The 23,879-nt window shown below is 41.7% G+C and overlaps 2 protein-coding genes across 11 annotated transcripts; both read left to right on the top strand.

Annotated features, from left to right (window-relative positions):
* Nucleotides 1–3,086: 3,086 nt before the first annotated feature.
* On the top strand, nt 3,087–6,500 carry LOC143517480 (4-galactosyl-N-acetylglucosaminide 3-alpha-L-fucosyltransferase 9-like). 3 transcript variants are annotated; one of them, XM_077010064.1, is made up of 3 exons: nt 3,087–3,469; nt 4,688–4,784; nt 5,086–6,500. In XM_077010064.1, the coding sequence occupies exon 3, from the start codon at nt 5,094–5,096 to the stop codon at nt 6,222–6,224; it is 1,131 nt and encodes a 376-aa protein (XP_076866179.1). In that variant the 5' UTR covers nt 3,087–3,469; nt 4,688–4,784; nt 5,086–5,093; the 3' UTR covers nt 6,225–6,500. The 3 variants fall into 3 exon arrangements, with proteins under 3 accessions (XP_076866179.1, XP_076866178.1, XP_076866180.1); XM_077010063.1 differs by lacking the exon at nt 3,087–3,469 and adding an exon at nt 3,475–3,581; XM_077010065.1 differs by lacking the exon at nt 3,087–3,469 and adding an exon at nt 3,498–3,551.
* Nucleotides 6,501–8,166: 1,666 nt separating this feature from the next.
* LOC143517478 (4-galactosyl-N-acetylglucosaminide 3-alpha-L-fucosyltransferase 9-like) lies at nt 8,167–16,351 on the top strand. Of its 8 annotated transcripts, none has more exons than XM_077010056.1 (3): nt 8,167–8,430; nt 14,006–14,243; nt 15,291–16,351. In XM_077010056.1, the coding sequence occupies exons 2-3, from the start codon at nt 14,040–14,042 to the stop codon at nt 16,278–16,280; spliced, it is 1,194 nt and encodes a 397-aa protein (XP_076866171.1). In that variant the 5' UTR covers nt 8,167–8,430; nt 14,006–14,039; the 3' UTR covers nt 16,281–16,351. The 8 variants fall into 8 exon arrangements, with proteins under 8 accessions (XP_076866171.1, XP_076866169.1, XP_076866168.1 ...); XM_077010054.1 differs by lacking the exon at nt 8,167–8,430 and adding an exon at nt 12,425–12,999; XM_077010053.1 differs by lacking the exon at nt 8,167–8,430 and adding an exon at nt 12,432–12,897.
* The last annotated feature ends 7,528 nt before the right edge of the window (nt 16,352–23,879 follow it).

Genomic DNA, 23,879 nt, shown 5'->3' with positions numbered 1-23,879 from the left:
GGCACGGTTTGCTAGTTCTGTGCTGGGGCCCGATTATCCCCCCTCCCCACTCCCCCTCTGGCCTGCACTCACACTGCCTTTATCAAGCCGCGCCCAAGCACACTTACGTCATCACAATGCCATTTTATTTGGAAAAAAGCGCGCTCGCACAAAACTATGATGTTCCCAATTCTCTTTTTATTGTATTTTTGAGGCGTGCGCATGCGCTGGACGGCTGGCCTGTGGGCGGGGGGGTAATACAACACTGCACAGCCTACCTCCGTCTCACGATCCAGGGGCACCCTGAGCACATATCATTCGGTATTCTATCCCAATTGCGTTATCCCATCATTCTCGGTTTGCCCTGGCTGCGCCTACACAACCCACACATAAAATGGGGCACGGGTCGCATCCTACGCTGGTCAACCCCGCACAGACGTGTGTTCTGCCGAGCGCCGGTTAGGATGCTGACTACCAGCATAGAGAGCCCTAACGTAGCTCACCCCCAAGCGATTCCCTGCCAGTACCGGGACCTCGCAGAGGTGGTCAGCGCCACGAAGGCAACCTAACTCCCTCAACACTATCCCTGGGACTGTACCATCACCCTTAAAGAGGGCACCACTCCCCCCAAAGGCAGAGTTTATCCCCTCTCACAGGAGGAGGAGAAGACGATGGACCAGTATATCAGGGAGGCTTTGGCGCAGGGCTACAACGCACCTTCCACCTCGCCTGCCTCTGCCAGCATTTTCTTCGTAAAGAAGAAGGACGGTGGTTTGAGGCTGTGCATAGATTATTGAGGGCTCAATTCCCTCTTAGTGGGCTACTCCTACCCGCTTCCTCTAGTGCCGTCGGCACTGGAACAGTTGCGGGCAGCAAGGGTGTTCACCAAGCTCGATCTACGCAGCGCCTACAATCTCATCTGCGTCCGGGAAGAGGATGAGTGGAAAACGGCGTTCAGCACGTCCACTGGACACTACCAGTACCGAGTCCTGCCTTATGGCTTGGCTTCGGCGCCGTCGTTTTTTCAGGCGTTCATTAACAAGGTCTTATGGGAGTATTTGAGTAAATGCGTTGTTGCTTATATCGACGACATCCTCATTTATTCTCCTTCCATGGACCGACATGTGCATGATGTGCGCGCTGTTCTGGGCACTCTCCTGTGCAATAGGCTCTATTGCAAGCTGGAGAAGTGCGAGTTTCACCTCACCGAGGTAAACTTCCTGGGTTACATCATAAGGCCAGGGTCCGTACACATGCAACCCGGTAAGGTGGAGGCTGTGATGGCATGGAATAAGCCTCACACATGGTGCGAACTTCAGCGTTTTCTGGGTTTCGCAAACTTTTACAGGCATTTTATCCGGTCCTATAGCCATATCGCTAGGCTGCTCACAGATCTACTGCATGGGGGAGTGAGGAGGTTACAGTGGAACGCCGCGGCGGAGAAAGCTTTCGATGAGTTAAAATGGGCGTTTGCTTCTGCTCCTGTTCTACACCAGCCCGATCCAAGTAAGCCCTTCATTGTGGAAGTAGATGCGTCGGATGTGGGGGTGGGAGCTGTGCTGTCACAGCGCTTTAAGAAGCGCAGCTCTCCTAAGCCGATTGCCTTCTTTTCCAAGAAGCTCAGCTCCGCCGAGGGGAACTATGGGGTAGGTGACCGTGAGTTGCTCTACTAATTGAATTACTATTAGTTCTACGTGAGTTCTACCTACTAATTGAATTGCTGGAAACAATGACTTTTAATGATAAATTTTTTTTATTATAAATATAATATATAAATAATATGTATTTTAGTTTGTTCCTAATTATTAGGCCTGTGTAACTTTAATGTGTTCCACAAAGGCACTAACTGATGAGACTTGAATTTATAGCAAACTTAATCATCATATATTGCTAGTGTGTACACTCAGAGTGTGAACTGGTTTTTAGTATTGCACTGCGTTACATTTAATAATTACATCATACAAACGTTATGCCTCAGAGATATAGCGTTACACAAAATTATACATACGGCAAACTTATCGCATCGCAGGGTTGCCAACTCACACGCATTTGACTGTCTTCACACGCTTACACGCCACACTTCCGATATCTCACGCCGAAAAAAATCTAGTTTATTTACCTCTGATCCATATCTATGATTCAATGAGTTACTAGTTCGCTCTGGCGCCAACAACTGGCGATCGATTGATCGCGATATAATACTTAATTTGTGTCCATTTTACAACGTCCCGCCACCCCGCGCATTGTGTTTCCTCATATTTGTTCTTGTAGGCTGAAATGTCCACACATTTTGGCAGACACAACTGACAGTGCATTATATAACTGTCCTTTTTACACGTTTGTAATATAAACATTGGCTGTGAGGCCAGGGATGCTCGGGAGGTTTTTCTGTCACCATACTTTCTTGCTACCGGTTGAGAAAGTTTGCGTATGTGATCACCTGACCGGCTTCATTTGATTGGTCACTCATACTCGGGTAACGAGACGTTGGTCAGTCTTCTGACGAATTATTTACAAAACGAAAGTAACGGTAGCGCGGCGCAAATCCAATTGTAACGGAGTAAAAGTCGCGTTTCTCTCAGCACATATTTACTAGTAAAAGTAAAAGTAGAAGTCGTTCATAATAAAACTACTCTTACAAGTACATTTTTGTCCAAAAAGCTACTCAAGTAAATGTAACGGAGTAAATGTAACGCGTTCCTACCCACCTCTGTGTACAAATGATGCAATACGTGCAATAAAGGAAAAAAAATCATTAAAGTGCCATTCCAGAATAACAAGTGAGAAGTATTTTAAACTTTGATTTAAAAATGTCTAAAGTCGTGGCTCTTCTAATGTTTTTATTCAGCTACTTTTGTGTAAGAGCGGCATATACTTCTGTTTAAAGAGCTTCTCCGTGCAGTTTCCGGCTTCTTTTGGCAGATCTGTTAAGATGATTGGCTGCAGTAAAAAAATGATTGACAGCTAACTCTGGCTGATAATTGGCTTAATAAAAATTGATTGACAACGAAAGTCTAATATCTGATTGGCTGCAGTCGAAAATGATTGACACATACTCTGCCCTTTACCCATGCCCACCGGGGCTCCGGCCTGCAGCATTATTTTATTACCCTTCTCTGCGGTTCTGTGGTCGACCGACGTACTTCAGACGTGGACCGCATTCCAACCGCATGCACTTTACTGTAGAGCCGGTAGGGATGTTGCGGGGAAAACACTGAATAAAACAAAACAAAGCAAACAAATAATAGTGTAGTGTAGTGTGTCTGCGGGTGAAAACATGGGTGTTAAACTACATTTAACGCCCTGTCGTTTTTAAAAAAGAGTAGTTTTCAGAAATGTATGCTGCTTCCTGAATTCATCTACGGTGCGAAATGGATCTGGATCTAAATGGATCGTATTGTTATTTAGCCGTTAGACGGGTTGATTCAGCAAGAGAGCTGCCTGGCACCACGTGACACCACATCACGCAGGACTCATTTGACGTTAAAAGGTAAGATTTGACTAGAATCAAGTTCACTAACGGGAGAAACCAGATGGATTTCGTGTGGATTTTACCTTGCGACATAAACAAGGTTTTGTAAGCTTTAAAATTTAAGATGAAGGTACAGATCTGAATTCATACATAAGTTTTTTTATTACGGAGTCTGAAGTTGTTTTGTGGTCATTAGCGTTAGATTTTATTAAACGTAATTCTTACGCAGTTCTTGGCTCAAATGCGTTTCTTCAACAGTGAAATTGTAATACTAAAGCATTCGGGAAGATAGAATACGTCAAGTGGGGTTTTCTTCCTAAAATGACGAAAGATAAGTGAAGCTGTGGTTTGAGAGAGTTAACAGTTCACTGTGACTGCTTGTCATAAATCTTGTAGGGAAAATTTGAAGCTGGCAGTGTTTCCGTATTGGCTACGTTAGCTACAGAGCAAAGAAACATATAAGCCACACGTACATTTTATCAACAACATGTAGTTATCCGACTCTTGGAGATAATTGTTAAAAATGTGTTTTTTTCTATAAACTGCAGCTTCGTGGGCGGCGCCAGGAAAGAGCTTGGTAGTGTACCCGCTACCGTTACGACAGCCATAGCACAAAACACCTAAACATGCTTATCGAACTATACTGAAACTAAAACTATTACTTTCCTTTTGGATACTTTGTAATTACTAAGTAATAGTGTTACAGCAATATCAGGTATTCGTTCGAGTTGTGCTGCCCATCGATATGGGTTACTCAGCGGCTAAATAAAGTTATTTTATTTATTTGTCGTGTTCATCAAATGGATTAAAATAATGATCAACGTAATATGATCATGTCTGAGAGCGTTATTAGATATGCCATATTAACTATCGAGATATGTTGCCTCTTTAATGTTTAAAAAAGTTATTGCAGTAGAGTATAAAACTTTTCTTTTCGTGCTTTTCGTGCTCTTACAGTACTCATTTGTTATTAAAATTAAGCCATGGCACTGAGAGATAGGCTGTGCATTTATGCACACAAAACTGTAAATGTTAATACACAAGGTAGCATTTTTCGATAGAGTAGTCATTACGGTAGCAAAAGCAGCACAATTCACCAGACATGCAAACTTCTACACAACTTTATATTGACGCATTGATAAAGTAAATAATGAGCTTGCATTTTAACAATAAATAACAAGGAAAGGAATACGAATGGTGCTTAAGCGTCAGGGTAACGTCCACCTCTTTTGTCAGGTCCTGAATTACATCACAGAGTCCTGAAATACATCACATGAGCTCGGCTTTTGGAGCAGCTGCTAGCAAGAGAGACGTCTGACACTAGGAATCTCAGGTCAGTCGGTTCTTCAGGTCACAGGTATCAGTTTAACAGCCTATTAGAATTGGACCCAGATGCAATGATGCACCAGTTAACCTCTGTGTCAGATTATTTGAATGTGCTTTGTAGAGAGCACGGAATGGTTTCACTGTCGTATCTGCTGAGGCTGTTATCTGCATCTGACTCTTGATGGGCCTAATTACAGAAATATCAGTGACAGAATCAATCTAGAATTTTTGTACTGAGTGAGCAAGAAATTACAAATGCATTGATGCTGTAGACTTTGATTCATAGTATTTAATTCTCTTCTCAACAGGTGAAGTAATGTCATCATCCCATTGTGTATTCGTTTTACTGGAACTGCTTTATATATTTTCTTTTGTGCTAAATGCATTTTTTGCATACACTACTATTGCTCCTATTTTTTCTTCTAAACCTGTCCACCCACCTGTCATCCCCAAACCCATGGGGCCCCAACATGTGGGCCCCCAACCCGTGGGGCCCCAACCTGTGCATCTTACTAAGACTTCTCCGTTGGAAAATGTCACCATTCTCGTATGGTTCTGGCCATTTGGACGACATTTTGACTTGAACTCTTGCGGAACTGAATTTAACATAGAAGGTTGTCATATAACTGCAGACAGAGCCCTCTACAGCAAGGCCCATGGAGTCATTATACATCACAGAGACATCAAATGGGACCTGTCTAATTTACCATCTCAGCCACGCCCATATTTTCAGAAATGGGTCTGGATGCACTTCGAGTCCCCAGATAACACACCAAAAATACCAGGACTGAGCAACTTATTCAATGTAACTCTGAACTACAGACAGGATGCAGACATTACCATCCGTGAGCAAATGATTATCAAAGCTCCAGACAGAGGGGATGAAATCTTCCCTGCAGTCTTAAAGAAGAAGGATAAAGTTGTGTGTTGGATTGTCAGCAACTGGAATGAGAGGCATGATAGGGTGAGATATTATAAAGAACTGAAGGAACACGTCCACGTTGAAACGTATGGACGTGCGTTTCAGAAACCCTTAAACAGGGATGAATATGACAACGTGATGACATCATGTAAGTTTTATCTGTCGTTTGAAAACACAAAAAGTCAAGATTACATGACAGAAAAGGTGTACAATCCTCTCACAAAAGGCAGCGTGCCAGTGGTTCTAGGGTCACCTAGACACATATATGAGCGATTCATACCAGGTGACGCGTTCATACATGTGGACGATTTTGCAACCCCTAAAGAACTGGCTCAGCGCCTGCTTTCATTAGATAAGAATGAGGATGAGTACAAAATGTATTTTGGGTGGCGAAAACTCTATGAAGTGAAACATGTCGATTTTCCCAGAGAACATGTGTGCTATGCTTGCGACTACATCCGTAGGAAAAAGGACCACCAAGTTTTTACAAACCTTTATGAGTGGTACTGGGACCACACAGGTTAATGAGATCTAGTAGTCTCACATGCTTTTAGCCATTTGGTAAACATTTTGAATACATGAGGGGCAGCTCTAAATTGTGTGTGTGTGTGTGTGTGTGTGTGTGTGTGTGTGTGTGTGTGTGTGTGTGTGTGTGTGTGTGTGTGTGTGTGTGTTTGTGCACATTTTAAAACCCCTGTGTTTGTATCTTTGTCAGACTTTCACTTTCACTTGTATCTTTGTGGTATTTGCGTGTATCATATTTGTATTTGAATAAAGACACGCGTTACCCAAAACTCGGCATTATGCCTCACTGCAGACATGACACCCGCCCTGCAGCATCACACTATTGAAAGTGCACATAGCTTCTGTGTTTTCTTCCTGTTGCTATTCATTCACCAGTAAATGGGTTTGTTTCTTGTACCCAACGTATTTATTATCTCTTGTATCACATGGGTGTTGCAAAGAACAGGATTTAAGATGTTCTGTTTGGACAAAATGAACTAGAATGCACCAAATTTGTACACAGAGGGTCAGCAGTCATTTCACTACAATGATCACAGTGGACCTTTGGCGTTCAGTTCCATCCAACGTGTGTGTTCCTAATAATGCATACACTACACAAGAGGCCAATCAAAAAGCGACTTGTCATGGTACAGCCTCTGACCCCTCCCTTCTGGGCGTGTCTGTGTCTGCATGTGTACGTTTGTCCATGTACAATTGACATCAGGCCTTTTATAGTGCTACCCAGGAGTGGTGTGATGTCACTTCCTGGATTTTTGGCAGGAAACCCAACCCATAAAAGCTCTTTACAGAACCCAATCAGTTTTCTCAACAAGACAACATGGCTGCCTTCCTCTGCATACAATCACCGGTGTTTTCTTTAGTTTAAATTGCTCAGATAGAATTCCCACATTTCATTACAGACATATAACTTTTCCTTTTTCTGTGCAGGTTCTCCCTTGGTAAGTAAATTAAATCATATGTGTCTTCATTTGGTTATCAACTTACAACATAATGAAACTAATGTCCATACCTATGTGTTGTGTACATTGTGGTGGAGGGCAGCTCCATCACAATGTTCACTGGTGATATTCATATCACCTGTTCTTTGTCTCATTATTTTGAAGTGTTGCACTCGGTGTCCGGTTTTACTTAAGTGAGCGTGTCGTCTACTTCTTCGGTTCTTGTTGACTTTCTTCCCACTGCTCTGCGTGAATCCTTAAATAAACATTAAGTGTTGAGGTTACTACTGTCTTAGCGTCCTGCTGTCCTCACCTGTGACAGTGACACATTTGGCTTTGGTTCCTGTCCACTGAAAACAGCTGAATCATGAGATATTCTATGGGTGACGTGTTTTGTGCTGTCTTTTGTGCATTCAGTGTTTTATGCTACATTACAATTACTGAACTATGACAAAAAAACAAGCTGTTTTGTGGAAAATGTTCAGAATACAAAGTGGACACACAGCTCCTTTCTGTCCTTGAGTAGTGATCCTCTGTGTTATAATATTTTTATGGGGGGGGGGGGGGGGGGGGGGGGCTGTTCAACACTTTTTCATGGTAAAGTGAGATATTGAGCAGTATAGTATAGCATATTCATAGTAGTTATAGTATAGTATAGAATAGTTATAGTATAACTATATTATACATTAGAGTATCTTCCCTGCTTGGCCTTTGCCTCAGAAGCATCTATATGGTGTCCAGTGCTGATGGGTCATATGACACAAATTAAATGACACTACTGCTAAGTAGTCTTGAGCAAACGTACACTACCCAGGGATACTTTGTTTTTGTCTTTTTCAAAACAGTAGCGTTAAACCTTTAAAAAGGTAGAGCACATGTATCTGAAAAGTGTAACGGAAGCACTGAAAAGTAACAGAAGCACTGAAAAGTGTAACAGAAGCACTGAAAAGTGTAACGGAAGCACTGAAAAGTGTCACAGAAGTCACTCCACCCAGCCACCCCACACCACCCTACCCCTTCCTGCTCAGTTGCCCTAGCACACATGGCTAAGCATTCTGCTGCTTCCTGTGAGACACACAGGAGACGTCTATAAGTCTTGACATCTAAAGCTGTGATACCAATGGAAATGTGACACCAATGTTCATCTTCAGCACATGCAAAACTACAGGCTGCTTCACATCTGTGGTCACAGCATAACTGAGAAAATGAAACAGAAAAACCTGTCGTGTGAATCTTGTGAAGGCACAGCTGCTGGAGGAGAAGTCACAGTAAGTCAAAGACTCATTTATCTTTTTTATCTCAAAGATCAGCAGAAGTGTCTGGGGGCAGTTCATCTGGAGGAAAGCAGCAAAAAGACATGCTGACAACGTAAAAGCAGATGGGCCTGGAAGAAGAGATGTCGGCCATGTTAAAATATACTGGATAAACAATGTGTATAATATTTTTGTGTCATGGTGACAGTGCTACTGTATGAGATATGTCATACCGACATATGAACGTGTAATGAGTTTATCTTCCATAGTGAACAAACGAAAGCAGCTGACATAATATGTAAACCAGTAGCGAACAGTGACCATTAAAAGTGGGCCCACTCCCCCCCCCCTTCCTAATTAACTGCAATAAATAAAAAATAAAAAACTGAGATGACAGTACAGCTTTAGAAACGCAATAAACAATAATATGTGTACTAGATAACTTCTTAAGCAAAATAAGGTTCCAAACAAAATACGGTTCTACAGCTCCGTGTTCCTCAGGAGCGGAATATGTAAACAACGCGCACGAGGACATTAAAGGATTGAATCGAAACTAGCTAGCGGTGGTACGCTAACGACAGCTAGCGTCGCCACAGCGGGCGGAAATTATCATACAGTTAAGCCCGCCCACTAAGAGGGAAGATATGATTGGTCAATTTTACTGTCATTTGAAACTGGTATTGCGCTGAATTATCACTGCCAGGCCCTCTGTAAACGAACAGCGGGCATCACAGTGCTGCAGGGCCGGCGCCCGTACATATACAGTGAGGGGGCGTCATAAAATTTCGGGGGGGGCGAACGTAAGTTGTTGAGCGGGGGGGGGGGGGGGTTGCGTGTAACGATTGTTGAGCGGCCGAGGGGGCACCATGTAGCGATTGTTGTCAAATAAATGGGTCTTATTTTTTACATTGAGGGGGCGGGACACCTCGACTGAGGGGGCGACGCCCCCATTCGCCCCCCCCCGTGGCGCCGGCCCTGCAGTGCTGATAGAGGGAGACACAGGCTCACAGGCTTCCACTTAACCCCTCACCTTCCAACACAGAAGTTGAATAATTTATTTGCTTATATTTCTGTAATTGTTTAGATGTCGATTGTCAAACTGTAAGTAGATAAAAAAAATTGATAAATTATATATTTATATTTTAAGAATATTTTAGGGCCCTGACGGTCCCCCCCGTCCTCGCTAGTTTCACGCTACTGTCCTGCACGTTCTCTCCGTTCCGCTGATGCTCACCTCTTGGTTGTTCCTCCAGTCCGGCTACAAGGGTTCGGTCAACGAGCCTTCAGCGTTGTTGGCCCAAAGCTTTGGAACTCCCTCCCCATTTCCCTGCGTTCCTGCACTTCACTCAAGACTTTAAAATCTGAACTGAAAACACTCCTGTTTCGGACTGCTTTTAATATCTCTTAATTGTTTTATATTATTTCTGCTGTACCTGACCTTTTTCTCCCCTTTTATCTGTACAGTGTCCTTGGGTGTTATGAAAGGCGCTTTAAATAAAATGTATTATTATTTATTATTATTATAAATGGTTCATGGATGTTACTAAAGATTTAAGAAAAGGTTTCACTCTGTCTACATTATCCCAATCTGAAATACACTTAAGAGAAACAACTGTTTGTGTGAAATATGAATGTTAGAGCATAACTAAATATTAAACTACTAACCTCAAAGGGTTTAATATCCAGCAACAACATACATTTGTGGCAAATGACTTCTCAGAAAATGAGGATAGATCATTTGTCTATTCACCGTATTTCGCCACGCCCACTTTCAAGTGTGTGTTTCTTCCGCCTTTGTGTTAGAACTTCCGGTCAGCCATTTTTGCATTAGTGTACACTACTACATTTGAATGATTTTTTTCATAAAATAGGCATTCTTGTCTATTTACTTCTTTACTTAATTACTTAAATTTACAAAATGAATGCAAGGAAAAGATGTGGCCACTGATAAAATAGTTACTTATCTGATAGCCTCACAAGCACCCAACGCGTTTGCTTCATCGGAGCTTCATAACCGAGCCATTTCTCGGGATAAGGATGATCTGGTGTTGGTTTCCCCTCCACAAAATGATAAGAGCAGTATGGACGTTTGGGTGGATGTTTTAAATTTAGTGCCTTCAGCCTTAGACGCAGGTCCTCTTCTTTGGAAGGCGGTGGATATAAGGTGCCCCGCAACACTCAGATCTTTCGAGCTGTGTTCGTAACACTGTTGGTCAAGCACTGCTACATCTTCGTGCTGCGCGGTTTGTTTACAAGCCCAGCGAGCCGCTAATACTTTTAAAACCGGCATAGTGGAAAACTGGAGACTAGCGGTATGAAGTATCTGTGATATTGTGATTGTGCTTTGAGTCTCGTTGGTGAGACGCGGTTCTTCTGTCACACGTTTGGAATAAACCACATACGAGGTTCAGCAAAGGCACCGCACACGACTGAGGGAGGTTTAAAAACTACTGACACTGTCTGTTATTTTCTTCCTAAAAGTGAGCGCAGGTCAGTGGCGTTGTAACGAGTGTTGATAACGGAGTTTATCCACTTTTTACCTAGAAAACAACAGTTGTGTACATAACAGAGCTCGTAGTGTGCTCCAAACGTGACAAAGTCCTGAAGCATATCACAACTTTTGTTTATATCGAAGTTTGTGCTTGTTTTTTTACTTAATACTTAATTTGTGTCCATTTTACATCCCCCCGCTAATAATTTACACTCGCCATGCCCCCTCTTGTGGCTCTTGGTCTCTGACGGGTTGGCCACCTCTGCTCTAACTGAACATATTATGCTAGTCATTTTGTGTTTTTGTCGTTTTGCTTGTAATCGGTATCAGCGTATCCGTAGCACCGGAAGTTCCAACACAAAGTCAACCAAGATGGCCCTGCCCAGCGTTGTCATGGAAAATAGCGTGAATAGCTTACAAGTGATAGCAGTGTAGTACTACCGACTTTCCATCTTATCAGCGTGTGTTCTTTCTTGAATCTAACAAGGCAGCCGGTAGCAGAGCCGGTGTTCTGACGATTTTTCCAAAAAGTCTAGAATTGCGAGTCGATGAAAACAGGATGCGGTCATTCTGCTTTTGTGTAAGAATATTAAAAATGTAATGAAATGCAACCGCGGATTACACGACGGATTACATCCTGGTTACAAAACAATTGCGCAGCACTTTATAGCTAATTTGGTTATTTATTTTTGAACAGGCTGTACCTCTGTGACGAGGCTGAAGTTGGTTCCTGATTCGCCAGTGTCTTATTCGCACTTTCCGTTCCACCTGAAAAAAATAAAGCGGTAGTTTCATTATGTCGCCGCGATAGAATGTATTGTACGTTTCTATGGCTGTATCTCCTGATTCTTACATCGTCTCAGAAATCTGACGAGCAGGTTTGATTGACCATATAAGTGACTGTATAAATCCAGAAGAAGAAGAGTTTTTACTGTAGAATATTTTTATAATCGTCCTGTGAATTTGGCATGTCAGGCGAAAATGTACTATGCATACAGTGCATTGGTCTTAGTTTGTATGGCTGTATCTCCTGATTCTTACATCGTCTCAGAGATCTGACGAGCAGGTTTGATTGACCATATAAGTGACTGTATAAATCCAGAAGAAGAAGGTTTTTTACTGTAGAATATTTTTATAATCGTCCTGTGAAGTTGGCATGTCTGGCAATAATGTACTGTGCATACAGTGCATTGGTCTTAGTTTGTATGGCAGTATCTCCTGATTCTTACATCGTCTCAAAGATCTGACAAGCAGATATACATGACCACATAAGTGACTGTATAAATCCAGAAGAAGAAGGTTTTTTACTGTAGAATATTTTTTTTATTGACCTGTGAACTTGGCATGTCAGGCGATAGAATGTAATGTGCATATAGTGCAATGGTCTTAGTTTGTATGGCAGTATCTCCTGATTCTTACATCAGTCAGTCTTCTGACTTCTTACACAGGACGATTAAGACGATGTAAGAATCAGGAGATACAGCCATAGAAACGTACAATACATTCTATCGCGGCGACATAATGAAACTACCGCTTTATTTTTTTAAGGTGGAACGGAAAGTGCGAATAAGACACTGGCGAATAAGGAACCAACTTCAGCCTCGTACCTCTGTGCAGATACGGCGCCGTACGCAAACGAACTGCGAAAATGCAACAGGACTTGTGTTTGTGGCCGATTAGAAGGGTTATATGAACAGTTAGGCGTGCGGTAGGAGTCTGTAGATAAGGCGAAAAGAGTTACGTAGCCCGCGGATTTTAGCAAGAGTCAGAATGTGATCAGGGAGTCAACCGATGACATTTCTCACATTCGCTATACTTTAATGTGGAAGCAAAATAAGCCCCCACCCCTCCCTAAAAAGCAAAAAACCCTAAACAAACCAGAAAACATTTCATATCGACAGCACCAAAGCAAAGCGTCAACATTTACCTAAAGGTGGGGTTTTATGCCCTCAGCTGTAAGGATCAAGTTCCCTCTGCAACTGGACAATACGGTAATACACCCAAAACCAAACGGGTGGGCTGAAAACGGGGTTTCGTACCGCAATGAGCAGCGAAACCGAGGCTGTTTTCTTCGGACAAAAACTAACGGTTTTGTAAGTTAAACGTTTTAAGTACGAGATACAGGTCTGAGTTCGTACCAAAGGACATATTCATCACGACTATATAAAGTGTGTGTTTCAATATTATCACGAGTACCTCAAATTATAATTGGTCTGGCTGCCGAACTTTAGATTCTTCATTTACTTTCATTTTCTAAATTCAGTTCAAGTGTAGTCGCTACTATGTGTATTTACATATGTAGCCTACTTACCGGTACTAAAAAATTAGTTAGATGCAGAAAAATATCAACCATGAACACGTAGGCCTATGGTATTATGAACGCGTGCCGAATAACACTGACTACGAGTTATTCATACATGTTGTCTATGTAGTGTTTATTTAATAAATAGCTTTTAGTCATGCGAAAGCCACAAAGAAAATGGTGTCCATGGTGTCGAAATTTGTCGATATATGAGCATTTTCTTATTCCACATTACAGAGTTTGGCTGGACCTTTTCTGGTTGCCATTCTTTGGTTTTTATATTCATCACTAAAGCCATCTTGGGATTTATAGAAATGTTAGAAATGTATTTATGGAAATAATTTCATGTTAGTATGTAGCATAAAATGGGTCTCCTGCTGTTGTACTTGAAATTCATGAAAGGTACTTATTAAACATAGTGAAATACGAATATTATACCATAAAAATGAAAGATGGCACTACTAATCTCAGTTTAATATAGCCTACAGCAACCTACATTTGATGTCAATACCTTCTCAGAAAAAAGTTTGCTGTAGCTTACATGTGGCAGTTGTCTACTGTTGAGTTTCCATGAAGTTTTGTGTCACTAATGAAACTGCTCAAACAATGTGTCCTCACATTTTTGGATAATATTCTGTTCAAATTTGTATAAAATATGTGAAACACGGGGTCCTAAGGCATAAAAATGACTGAAATTACTGCATGAAAAAAAACAATGACAGCAAAAAATGAACATTGCTGCTTAAGGATACGTGTCCACCTCTAGTGTCTCATACGTTGTCTTGAATACGTCACAGAATCCTACTGTTGGAGTAGGAAGAGAGAAGTCTGATGCTACGAATCTCCAATCAGACCCTTCCCACGTCACAGGTTTCTCCGATCAGACCCTTCTCCACGTCACAGGTTTCTCCAATCAGACCCTTCTCCACGTCACAGGTTTCTCCAATCAGACCCTTCTCCACGTCACAGGTTTCTCCAATCAGACCCTTCTCCACGTCACAGGTTTCTCCAATCAGACCCTTCTCCACGTCACAGGTTTTTACATTTACATTTATGTCTTATCCACAGTGACTTACAAAAGTGCTTAGTGATTATCTTGGAATACCCAGCGGAAATACAGGTAGACCTGAATACAGTTGCAAGGATGCTGCCAGAACCAGGGCATCTAATACCTAATACATCCAATACCTAATACATTCCACTACATTATACGTCCAATACCTAATACATTCAATACCTAATACATCCAATACCTAATACATTCCACTACATTATACGTCCAATACCTAATACATGCAATACCTAATACGTTCAATACCTAATACATTCAAAATCTAATTTGTCCAATACCTGATACATCCAATACCTAATACATCCAATACCTAATACATCCAATACCTAATATGTTCAATACCTAATATGTTCAATACCTAATACATCCAATACATAATACACACCAGAAAATATCCCATCCAGTACATAATACATGCAATATCTAATACACACAATGAAACATCCCAAACTGTACCAAATACACATGATGCAAGCACCATTAAACACAACATGTGGAAAAGTGCAAGATCTAGAAAAAAACAGGTTAAATAGACATAGTGTTAGTGCTCCATTAAGTGTACACAGAAGAGGTGGGTCTTCAGTCCACGTCTGGAGACAGTTTGGACACTCAGCCGTAGCTTCTTCCACCACCATAAGTGTAAGTATAAGTTTAACAGTCGATTAGAATTTGACCCAGATATGGTGATGCATCAGTTAACCTGTTTCAGATGATCAGACACCATCAGAACCTCTTTTCTCCATTATGTGAGCTGAAGGTGCTTTTTAGAGACCTTGGCATGTTTTCATTAACTGTTATGAGCCTGTGTAATAGCATTTGGACATATTTACAGAAATAACCATGATAAATAATCGCAAAAGTGATATAATCAAATTATGAAATTAAAAAGTTACTTTTTCCTCTCAACAGGTTAATTAACAGTGCGGCAGACTACACTAATGATGTTTCAACTGTTTGACCATCGGTTTTTTGTCATTTCGGCTGGATTAAACCTGTTTTTTCTGCGACAGCATTATTCCAATATGCCATCCATGAATATTGCGTCTCCACCAGCCGCGCTGCCCACACATCACACCGATACCGACAGCACTGTCATTCTCATATGGTTCTGGCCATTTGGACGACATTTTGACTTGAACTCTTGCGGATCTGAATTTAACATAGAAGGTTGTTATTTAACTGCGGACAGAGCCCTCTACAGAGAGGCCCATGGAGTCATTATACATCACAGAGACATCAAATGGGACCTGTCTAATTTACCATCTGAGCCACGCCCATATTTTCAGAAATGGGTCTGGATGCACTTCGAGTCCCCGGACAACACACCAAAAATACCAGGACTGAGCAACTTATTCAATGTAACTCTGAACTACAGAAAGGATGCAGACATTACCATCCGTGAGCAAATGATTATCAAAGCTCCAGACAGAGGGGATGAAATCTTCCCTGCAGTCTTAAAGAAGAAGGACAAAGTTGTGTGTTGGATTGTCAGCAACTGGAATGAGAGGCATGATAGGGTGAGATATTATAAAGAACTGAAGGAACACGTCCACGTTGAAACGTATGGACGTGCGTTTCAGAAACCCTTAAACAGGGATGAATATGACAACGTGATGACATCATGTAAGTTTTATCTGTCGTTTGAAAACACAAAAAGTCAAGATTACATGACAGAAAAGGTGTACAATCCTCTCACAAAAGGCAGCGTGCCAGTGGTTCTAGGGTCACCTAGACACATATATGAGCGATTCATACCAGGTGACGCATTCATACATGTGGACGATTTTGCAACCCCTAAAGAACTGGCTCAGCGCCTGCTTTCATTAGATAAGAATGAGGATGAGTACAAAATGTATTTCGGGTGGCGAAAACTCTATGAAGTGAAACATGTCGATTTTCCCAGAGAACATGTGTGCTATGCTTGTGACTACATCCGTAGGAAAAAGGACCACCAAGTTTTTACAAACCTTTATGAGTGGTACTGGGACCACACAGGTTAATGAGATCTAGTAGTCTCACAGGCTTTTAGCCATTTGGTAAACATTTTGAATAAAGCAGATGCAACTCAAAATTGAACTGTCTGTTAAGTGATTTAGCGCCCTCCCCTGGTGTCATTATACATCACAGGCACAATAGATGGGTCCTGTGTAATGTTTTCTTTAGCAAGTATAATGCATTTTCTTTTTTACCAGATCATGCAACCAAATTATACCAAAAAAACCTTTGATTCAGTTTTTGCCATTGCTGTACTTCAGTAAATGTGGATTTTTTTTCTTGTTCACACTTATTTTATGACATAAAATAAGTGTGAACTTACATTGCACCACAAGCTAATAAACCGCAATGTCCCTGCTGGGAAGGGATTTTTCAGGTCTAAAGTAACTAGAAACATGTCTGGAGAAGCAAAGGTATTCAGACGCAGTACCTTTTGTGTACAATTTTACTGCATGACACAATGTCTACAGGTAAGGTAGCCAACCTCTGATGCTCTTCGTAAGGCAAAGCAAACAAAGTATCAAGATACCTCTAATTCTATCATTTCTTCTATAAATCGTATTCCCCGATTTATCCAAAACTTGTCCTCTTGCATAGATTGGATTCCATCATTTTGATGTTCCAATTCATAACTTGAAAATCACATTTTTCACAAATCACAAGTTTGCTGTATCATTTCAAGCACTCAAGATGCTCTCTAGTAATCTGACTGCACTGGCATGGGTTTCCAGCTGTGCTGTCACCACGGTTTTGATCGTTTACCTTCAGTGGGTTTGATCTTCTGTGTCACTCACACCATCCTTGAACTGATACAGATCCAAAACATTATCAGATGGGACTGACTGAAAGAGACAACACAAACAAGCAAACAAAGGATATATATAAAAACACTAAACGAGATACATGTGAAACCAATGATGAGGGGGTTACAAAACAGTATATGTCTTCCCTGCTCCAGAAAGCTCTACATGCTACCTGAAAATCCTACACAGTGGCAGTCAGGTTACACTGCCAAGAGCGTTTTAGAAGCTTGTTCAAGTTCATTAATGCATTTTATTTATAGGCGCCTTTCAGGGCTCTCAAGGACACCGTACATATAGCAGCAATTAAAACATAAAACATTCAGTGATATAAAACAAAAATACAAGATAAAACACAAACTAGGAGCTGTAAGCAGACCTAAACAGATGAGTTTTTAGTTGTGATTTAAAAGTGTCCAGTGAAGTAATATTGCGGATGTCAGGTGGGAGAGAGATCCAAAGACGAGGAGCAGAGCAACTGAAAGCTCTAGCACCCATGGTGATTAAGCGGGCTGAGGGAACTGTAAGTGATATGGATAAGGAGGATCTAAGTGTCCGGCTAGGTCTATGTATGTGGAGGAGCTCGGTGAGATATGAAGGGGCAAGTTGATGTATAGCTTTAAATGTGAGCAGTAGAAGTTTGTAGTTGATGCGGAATTTAACAGGGAGCCAGTGGAGGTGTCGAAGAACAGGGGTGATGTGATGAGTGGATGGAGTTTTAGTGATTATGCGAGCTGCAGCGTTCTGAACCAGTTGTAACTTCTGGAGGTACTTGAGGGGAAGACCAAACAAAAGAGAATTACAATAGTCAAGACGAGATGTGACCAGGGAGTGAACCAGGATGGCAGTATCGGCAGAGGTGAGGGACGAACGAAGACGATTTATGTGACGAAGATAGAAATAAGCAGAACGAGTGATGGTATTTATGTGGGATTGAAAAGACAGAGTGCTATCGAGGACAACACCCAAACTCTTAACCTGCTGAGAAGAGGAGACCAAGGTGTTATCAATAGAAATGGATAAACTGTTAGCTTTGGAGAGGACAGATTTGGAACCAATGAGGAGAACCTCTGTTTTATCACTGTTGAGTTTGAGATAATTTGAGGAGAACCATGACTTAACTTCCTGGAGGCAATCACATAGGGATAAAGGTGGAAGGATGGAATTAGGTTTGCTAGAGAGGTAGAGCTGGGTGTCGTCTGCATAGCAATGAAAATGGATGTTGTACTTACGAAAAATGTGACCTACGGGAAGAAGATACTATTCTCACTCACATACACCTATTCCCACACACCCATACACAAGCCCAAACACAGACTCCCTTTTGACAGCTACTTATGAAAACTGAAGGCCTGAAGGCCTCTTTAAGCTTGGATACCATTGGCCTCATTTACCGAACCAGCTCTGAAAGTGGTCTATCTGACTCAACGCTATCAATTACTATCAATAATCCCAAAAAAGGCCAAATATACAATAATTTGACCATTCCATGGATGTGTGGTTGTAACCAGTTGTAATCAGCCTGTCACAACTGTACGTCGGTGTTTTTTGTGTATATGCTATATTGCATCTACTAGAGACCTTAACGTTTGTGTGCGCACTTGTAGATGCATGTGTGTTGGGGGAGGGAGGGGCATTCATTTGCTGAACTGCAGAGTGTTGTGGTGTATACAAGGCCATGATGGTTAAGTGCAGTATGTGACATTTTGCACATTTAAACACATTTGGTAGAGGCTGTTATCCAGAGTGACTTACAATTATCAGTCAAATTAGAGAGATAGATGAGTGTAGTGTTAGGAGTCTCGTCAATTATCAGTCAAATTAGAGAGATAGATGAGTGTAGTGTTAGGAGTCTCGTCAATTATCAGTCAAATTAGAGAGATAGATGAGTGTAGTGTTAGGAGTCTTGTCCAAAAACTCTGATTGGTATCTCACAGGGACACCGTTTTTACTCACAGCACCATACAAACCACTGTGGTAAAGCAATCGCGGAACACGTCCTCACTTGTCTTGTTTTAATGAAATTTGATTAAAATTTATTTACAAACTGAAAGCTAAAGGGACAGCAGACACATGTTGAAAGAGAAGATGCTGTTCTGTGTGTGATAGTAAAGCGTTTACATAAAATCTCACCTCATTTTACACATTAGACTTCAGTGCTACGTGATGTCACCCTGAGGTCATTTAACCAAGTGAATGAAGCCACTACTCATGTTTGATTCACTGAAACATTTGTTCTCATTCACTGACTTCCCTTATTTTTGGTTTACTGCCCAACCCATGAACCCCTTACTGTGGGCAGCAGTCAGGCCAATAACATCCCCTATTCTGTTAGGGAAGTATGTCTTCTCCATTATAATTCAACCATCAGGCAGAAAGGGACACTTGTTTGTGTCTGGAAATTTTTCAATATGTGTCAATATTACAGTACATGTGTATTATTCCACAATCAAAGAAAAAAATCTATCAACTGATCATTTTGAAATTTGTCTCCCTCTAACATCACCTCCTCATTTTGAAATTTGTCTCCCTCTAACATCACCTCCTCTTAAAGAGTGTCGGGTCATTCTACAGAACATTAGAGAAAACTACTGCATATTCCTTCTCATTACTGGTGTTCTCTCTGATGGAGAATTGTACCTGCTAATAAACTATTGTTCTTCATGAATGTAGATAACCAATCTAACAGTGGTAATGCTGATTCATTTGTGTAGGTTTTGTAGTGTCAGCCTTGGGAGGAAGTGGCTATGGTGAAATATCTTACTAAACCGTTTAAAGCCTCAAGTGAGAAGAGTGAGAGGGACAGAACCCCATGACATGGCAGCCAGTGTCTTTTACTGACAGGATGTTGAATAGAAGATAACTGTGAATATGAATGTGGTGTACCAGTTAATGACCTGTGGGATCTCAGCTAAGGAGCACATCACTGAAATACATCAATGATGCTTCTGAAAAGCAGAAAAACTAAAATAAAACCCACACGCAGTGTAGATGGTGTGAAAGGGTGCAATATGGAGAGGAAACGCGGGGAGAAGAGATGTTCTCTAGACTCTAGTCCCCTCTGTATGGGCTGATATGGTCTCCAAATACAGATGCAATACACTGCATTACAGCTTTAGCCAGTATCGGGGAAATACAGTCAACCACAAACATTTTCCATGTTACCAAACATGTACACATTTCTACTTTAATAACAATGAGAATGACATTTACATGAAAACAGCTGCTCATGTTTAACTATCACCATAATCTGCAGGTCAAGCAGTAAGTGAGAATCTTGTTGAAGATACTGTATATAAAAAAATACAAAATTACATTGTTTTCTGATCCCAGTTCAATCACCTGGACTTCATTTTTAGCTTATTGTTTTAATTCACACAGATATCTGAAACACTGGGATAGAACTTGTTGGTTTAGCCAGACATTTGAACACACCTCATCTCCTGTCAACAGCGGTCATTTCTCTGTTCATGTTTCCTCTTTCTAATGTTCTGTAACTTTCCCCAGCGCACAAGAAAAAAGAACTGGTACCATCACCCCACTAGCATGTGCCCCCCACCACACACTTAAATTAAGAGTTTACATACTTGCTGTGTTTCAGTGTTTTGTTTCTTTAAACTCAGTACATCATCAGTATGTCCAGACTCAATGTTTTCACCCACAGCGAATATTCTTTCTTGTGTGTCTCATGTCCTTGACCAAATGCAGGTCTTCTAAGTGTCAGTCCATTGTTTTAGCATAAATGGAATGACCTTTGTGTCACAGGTTGTCAGCATAACAACCGTTTACCAATCACCATGACAATATATCGTGTTACATCACATCCTTCTCCATATTCCTGCTGTTTGGAGACAGGGCCATTTTGATTATTCATCTGACATCACAGCAGAAGCCTGCAGAGGCTGGAAAAGTCATTCTGAAATATTCTGTCCACTATGCATTGCATGAGAAGATATCTGTTGTGATGTGGATCAGAACCAGTGGCCCAAAAGACAGGCACGTTGGGAGGTGAATTAAGATTATTTTACACAAGCATTACTTGTACAGTTCTGTCTGTTTCCTGGTATGTTGGGCAAGGCAGGACGCAGAGTCGAGAGCAGGCAACACGAACATTTATTACACATAATACGGAAATCACACACCTCATAGCAGGAAGCTAGATGACACGTACACTTAAACAGAAGATAACAAACAAAAATACAACATAAGCAAGACACATGTGCAACACAATGTACACAAGACAAGAGACATGTGGATACTTTGGTATCAGCCCCTCTCGGGTGGTCCCGTAACATTTTTACACTTCTGATTTAGTCGTTTTTTTTTCTATGTGCAATTGAGTGTTATGACATTTTCAGTATTGCAATGACATGGTCTATCAATAAAGTAGTTTACTGTACAAACTGTAAAAAGCATGAATATGAATCCAATCCAGTCTCTGTCGAACTCCCACACAGTAATGTGTAACTATTGAAAATGACATGTGCAGCCGTTTCTGAATTGTGAGCAAGTTACAGGCTTTTGCTGGTAATCTACTGTATGAATGAATGTTCGATTTATATAGCACCTTTCCAAATCTCCTAGGCGCTTTACAATTTAACACAGGTACAAGTCAGACAACCAATCACACACACACCGGCGAGGAGCGGCAGCCAATTGCACACAGCGTACTCTCTACCGGAAGCCACAGCCCCCTGGGGGACTGAATGGGGTGCAGGAAGGGGAGAGAGAGGACAGACCCTAGTGACAGAGCACCATCCACCACTGAGCATTCAAGCACACACACACAGACACTACTTTTTTATTGAACATAGAGACACAGACACACACTCAGGGAGAATTTGTCTGGGACTGCCAATTTACCTAACCTCCATGTTTTTGGACTGTGGGAGGAAACCGGAGATCCTGGAGGAAACCCACGCAGACACGGGGAGAACATGGAAACTCCACTCAGATAGGGACTTGAACCCAAGACCCCAGTGCTGAGAGGCAAACGTGCTAACCACCAAGCCACCGTGGTGTCCTTACTAGCAGAACAACCATAGACAGTTCACCACGTCTGAAGTGAACAGTAACACCTTCTGAAAAAACATCCCATTTCCCTTCCTTCCTCTTCTGCGTTTGTGCATGGGGACCTTTGATTTTTGGTCAAGACAACACACGAACCCACAACTTGCAACAATAGCAAACACCACAGGGGACCACACAGAGTCATTACAACGGATATGACCGGAGGGTCGTGGGTTCAATTCCCAGACCTGAGGCCATTACTGAGGCACCTAACCCTAACTGCTCCCCGGGCACCATGCTAGGGCTGCCCACCGCTCTGGGCACGTGTGCACCACAACCCCCTAGTAATCACTAGTGTGACTGTGTTCTAACTGCACAGATGGGTGAAAAGTGGAGGGAGGACAAATTTCGATTGCAGTGAAAAAATCACAATTGACAAAATTTGGCACATTTACATTTATTTTTATATTAAGCTGTGGACACTGCGTTTTCTCAGGACCAATTCACCATGAGATGCATGTTTCGGCTGTGTCTGGTTGACTTAAAGTACTGTGGATTCAGCAGAGCTAGACTGAACATTCAGTAATAGTCATATACACCATATACAAATTTAGAAATACTACTTCCCATCCAAGCTCTTCTTGTGAAGGATGTCATCTGCGTATGACTCTTACTGAAGCTAGTATGAAACTATCAGTTTCAACCATGACGCACAAATGCAAATTGAGTTCTGTTAACTTCATACAGTATCTAGGCCAGTTCCCTTCAAACTCATGTCAGACTCAGCGCTGTTCCCAGGTCAGTCTCAGGACTTCCTCACCTGTCCGTTGAGTCACTCCAGTGCTGTTCCCAGGTCAGTCTCAGGATTTCCTCACCTGTCCATTGAGTCACTCCATAATGGATGGATGGATGCATTGCAAATTGTACACTTGTCCATGAAAATAAGTCAAAGTGAAAATCATGAGAAAGGCTACTACATAAACACCCTAGCTGAGGTATACATGACCAACTGATACTAATGGTGGAATGAACTTCCACTAGAGACAGATCAAGGCAGAACATTAAACAGCCAAAAAATGTCTGTACAACACAAGAAAACCACACAAAAAAACAACAGCCTTGTCTTGACATTAAACAAAACAACTGAAACACATTACTCTTCCCTGACTCTCTAGTACAAAAAAACAGACGATCAAAAGAGTAAGGAAAAAACAGAACAAAAATAGGCTCAACTCCGTACTGTCACAAGTCACAAGCAGAGATACGAATACATACATATGACAACAACACGCAAAACGCACCAAAGACAAAAGAAACAAGCCTATAAGTTGCAATTATAAGCAAAAACAAGACCACAAGAGAACCGCAAGTGACAACAAAATGAGAGCGAGAGAGTGCCCCCTGTGTTCTGTCCATGCCCCCTTTTATAGTGGGACCCAGGAGCTCTCTTTCCACAGGACCCTAACCTGAATAAAGGTCACACTCCGTGGCAGGGGCTTAACTTAACAGTCAGACAATGGGGACCGGTTTGTAAGGGTTCCTGCCTAAAGACCAAAAGTGCCTGCATGTCCTAAAGGCTGCCCGAACCCCTTGATCTCAGCCAAGTCCCTGCAGAATACCATGATCTCCAAGAGTTGTTCAGCAAGCGACAGGCAGGTTTTCTACCACCCCACCGATCGTATGACGTAGTGATCGATCTGCTGACTGGAACCAGTCTTCCCCGAGCGAAGAGCTATGGAAGCCTATTTTCAGGAGTCCCTGGCCGCAGGGCTCATTCGGCGGGTTTTTTCTTTA

This window comes from Brachyhypopomus gauderio, chromosome 6 (genome assembly GCF_052324685.1).
Source record: "Brachyhypopomus gauderio isolate BG-103 chromosome 6, BGAUD_0.2, whole genome shotgun sequence".
NCBI lineage: Eukaryota > Metazoa > Chordata > Actinopteri > Gymnotiformes > Hypopomidae > Brachyhypopomus > Brachyhypopomus gauderio.
This window is presented reverse-complemented; position numbering and strand designations above follow the sequence as displayed.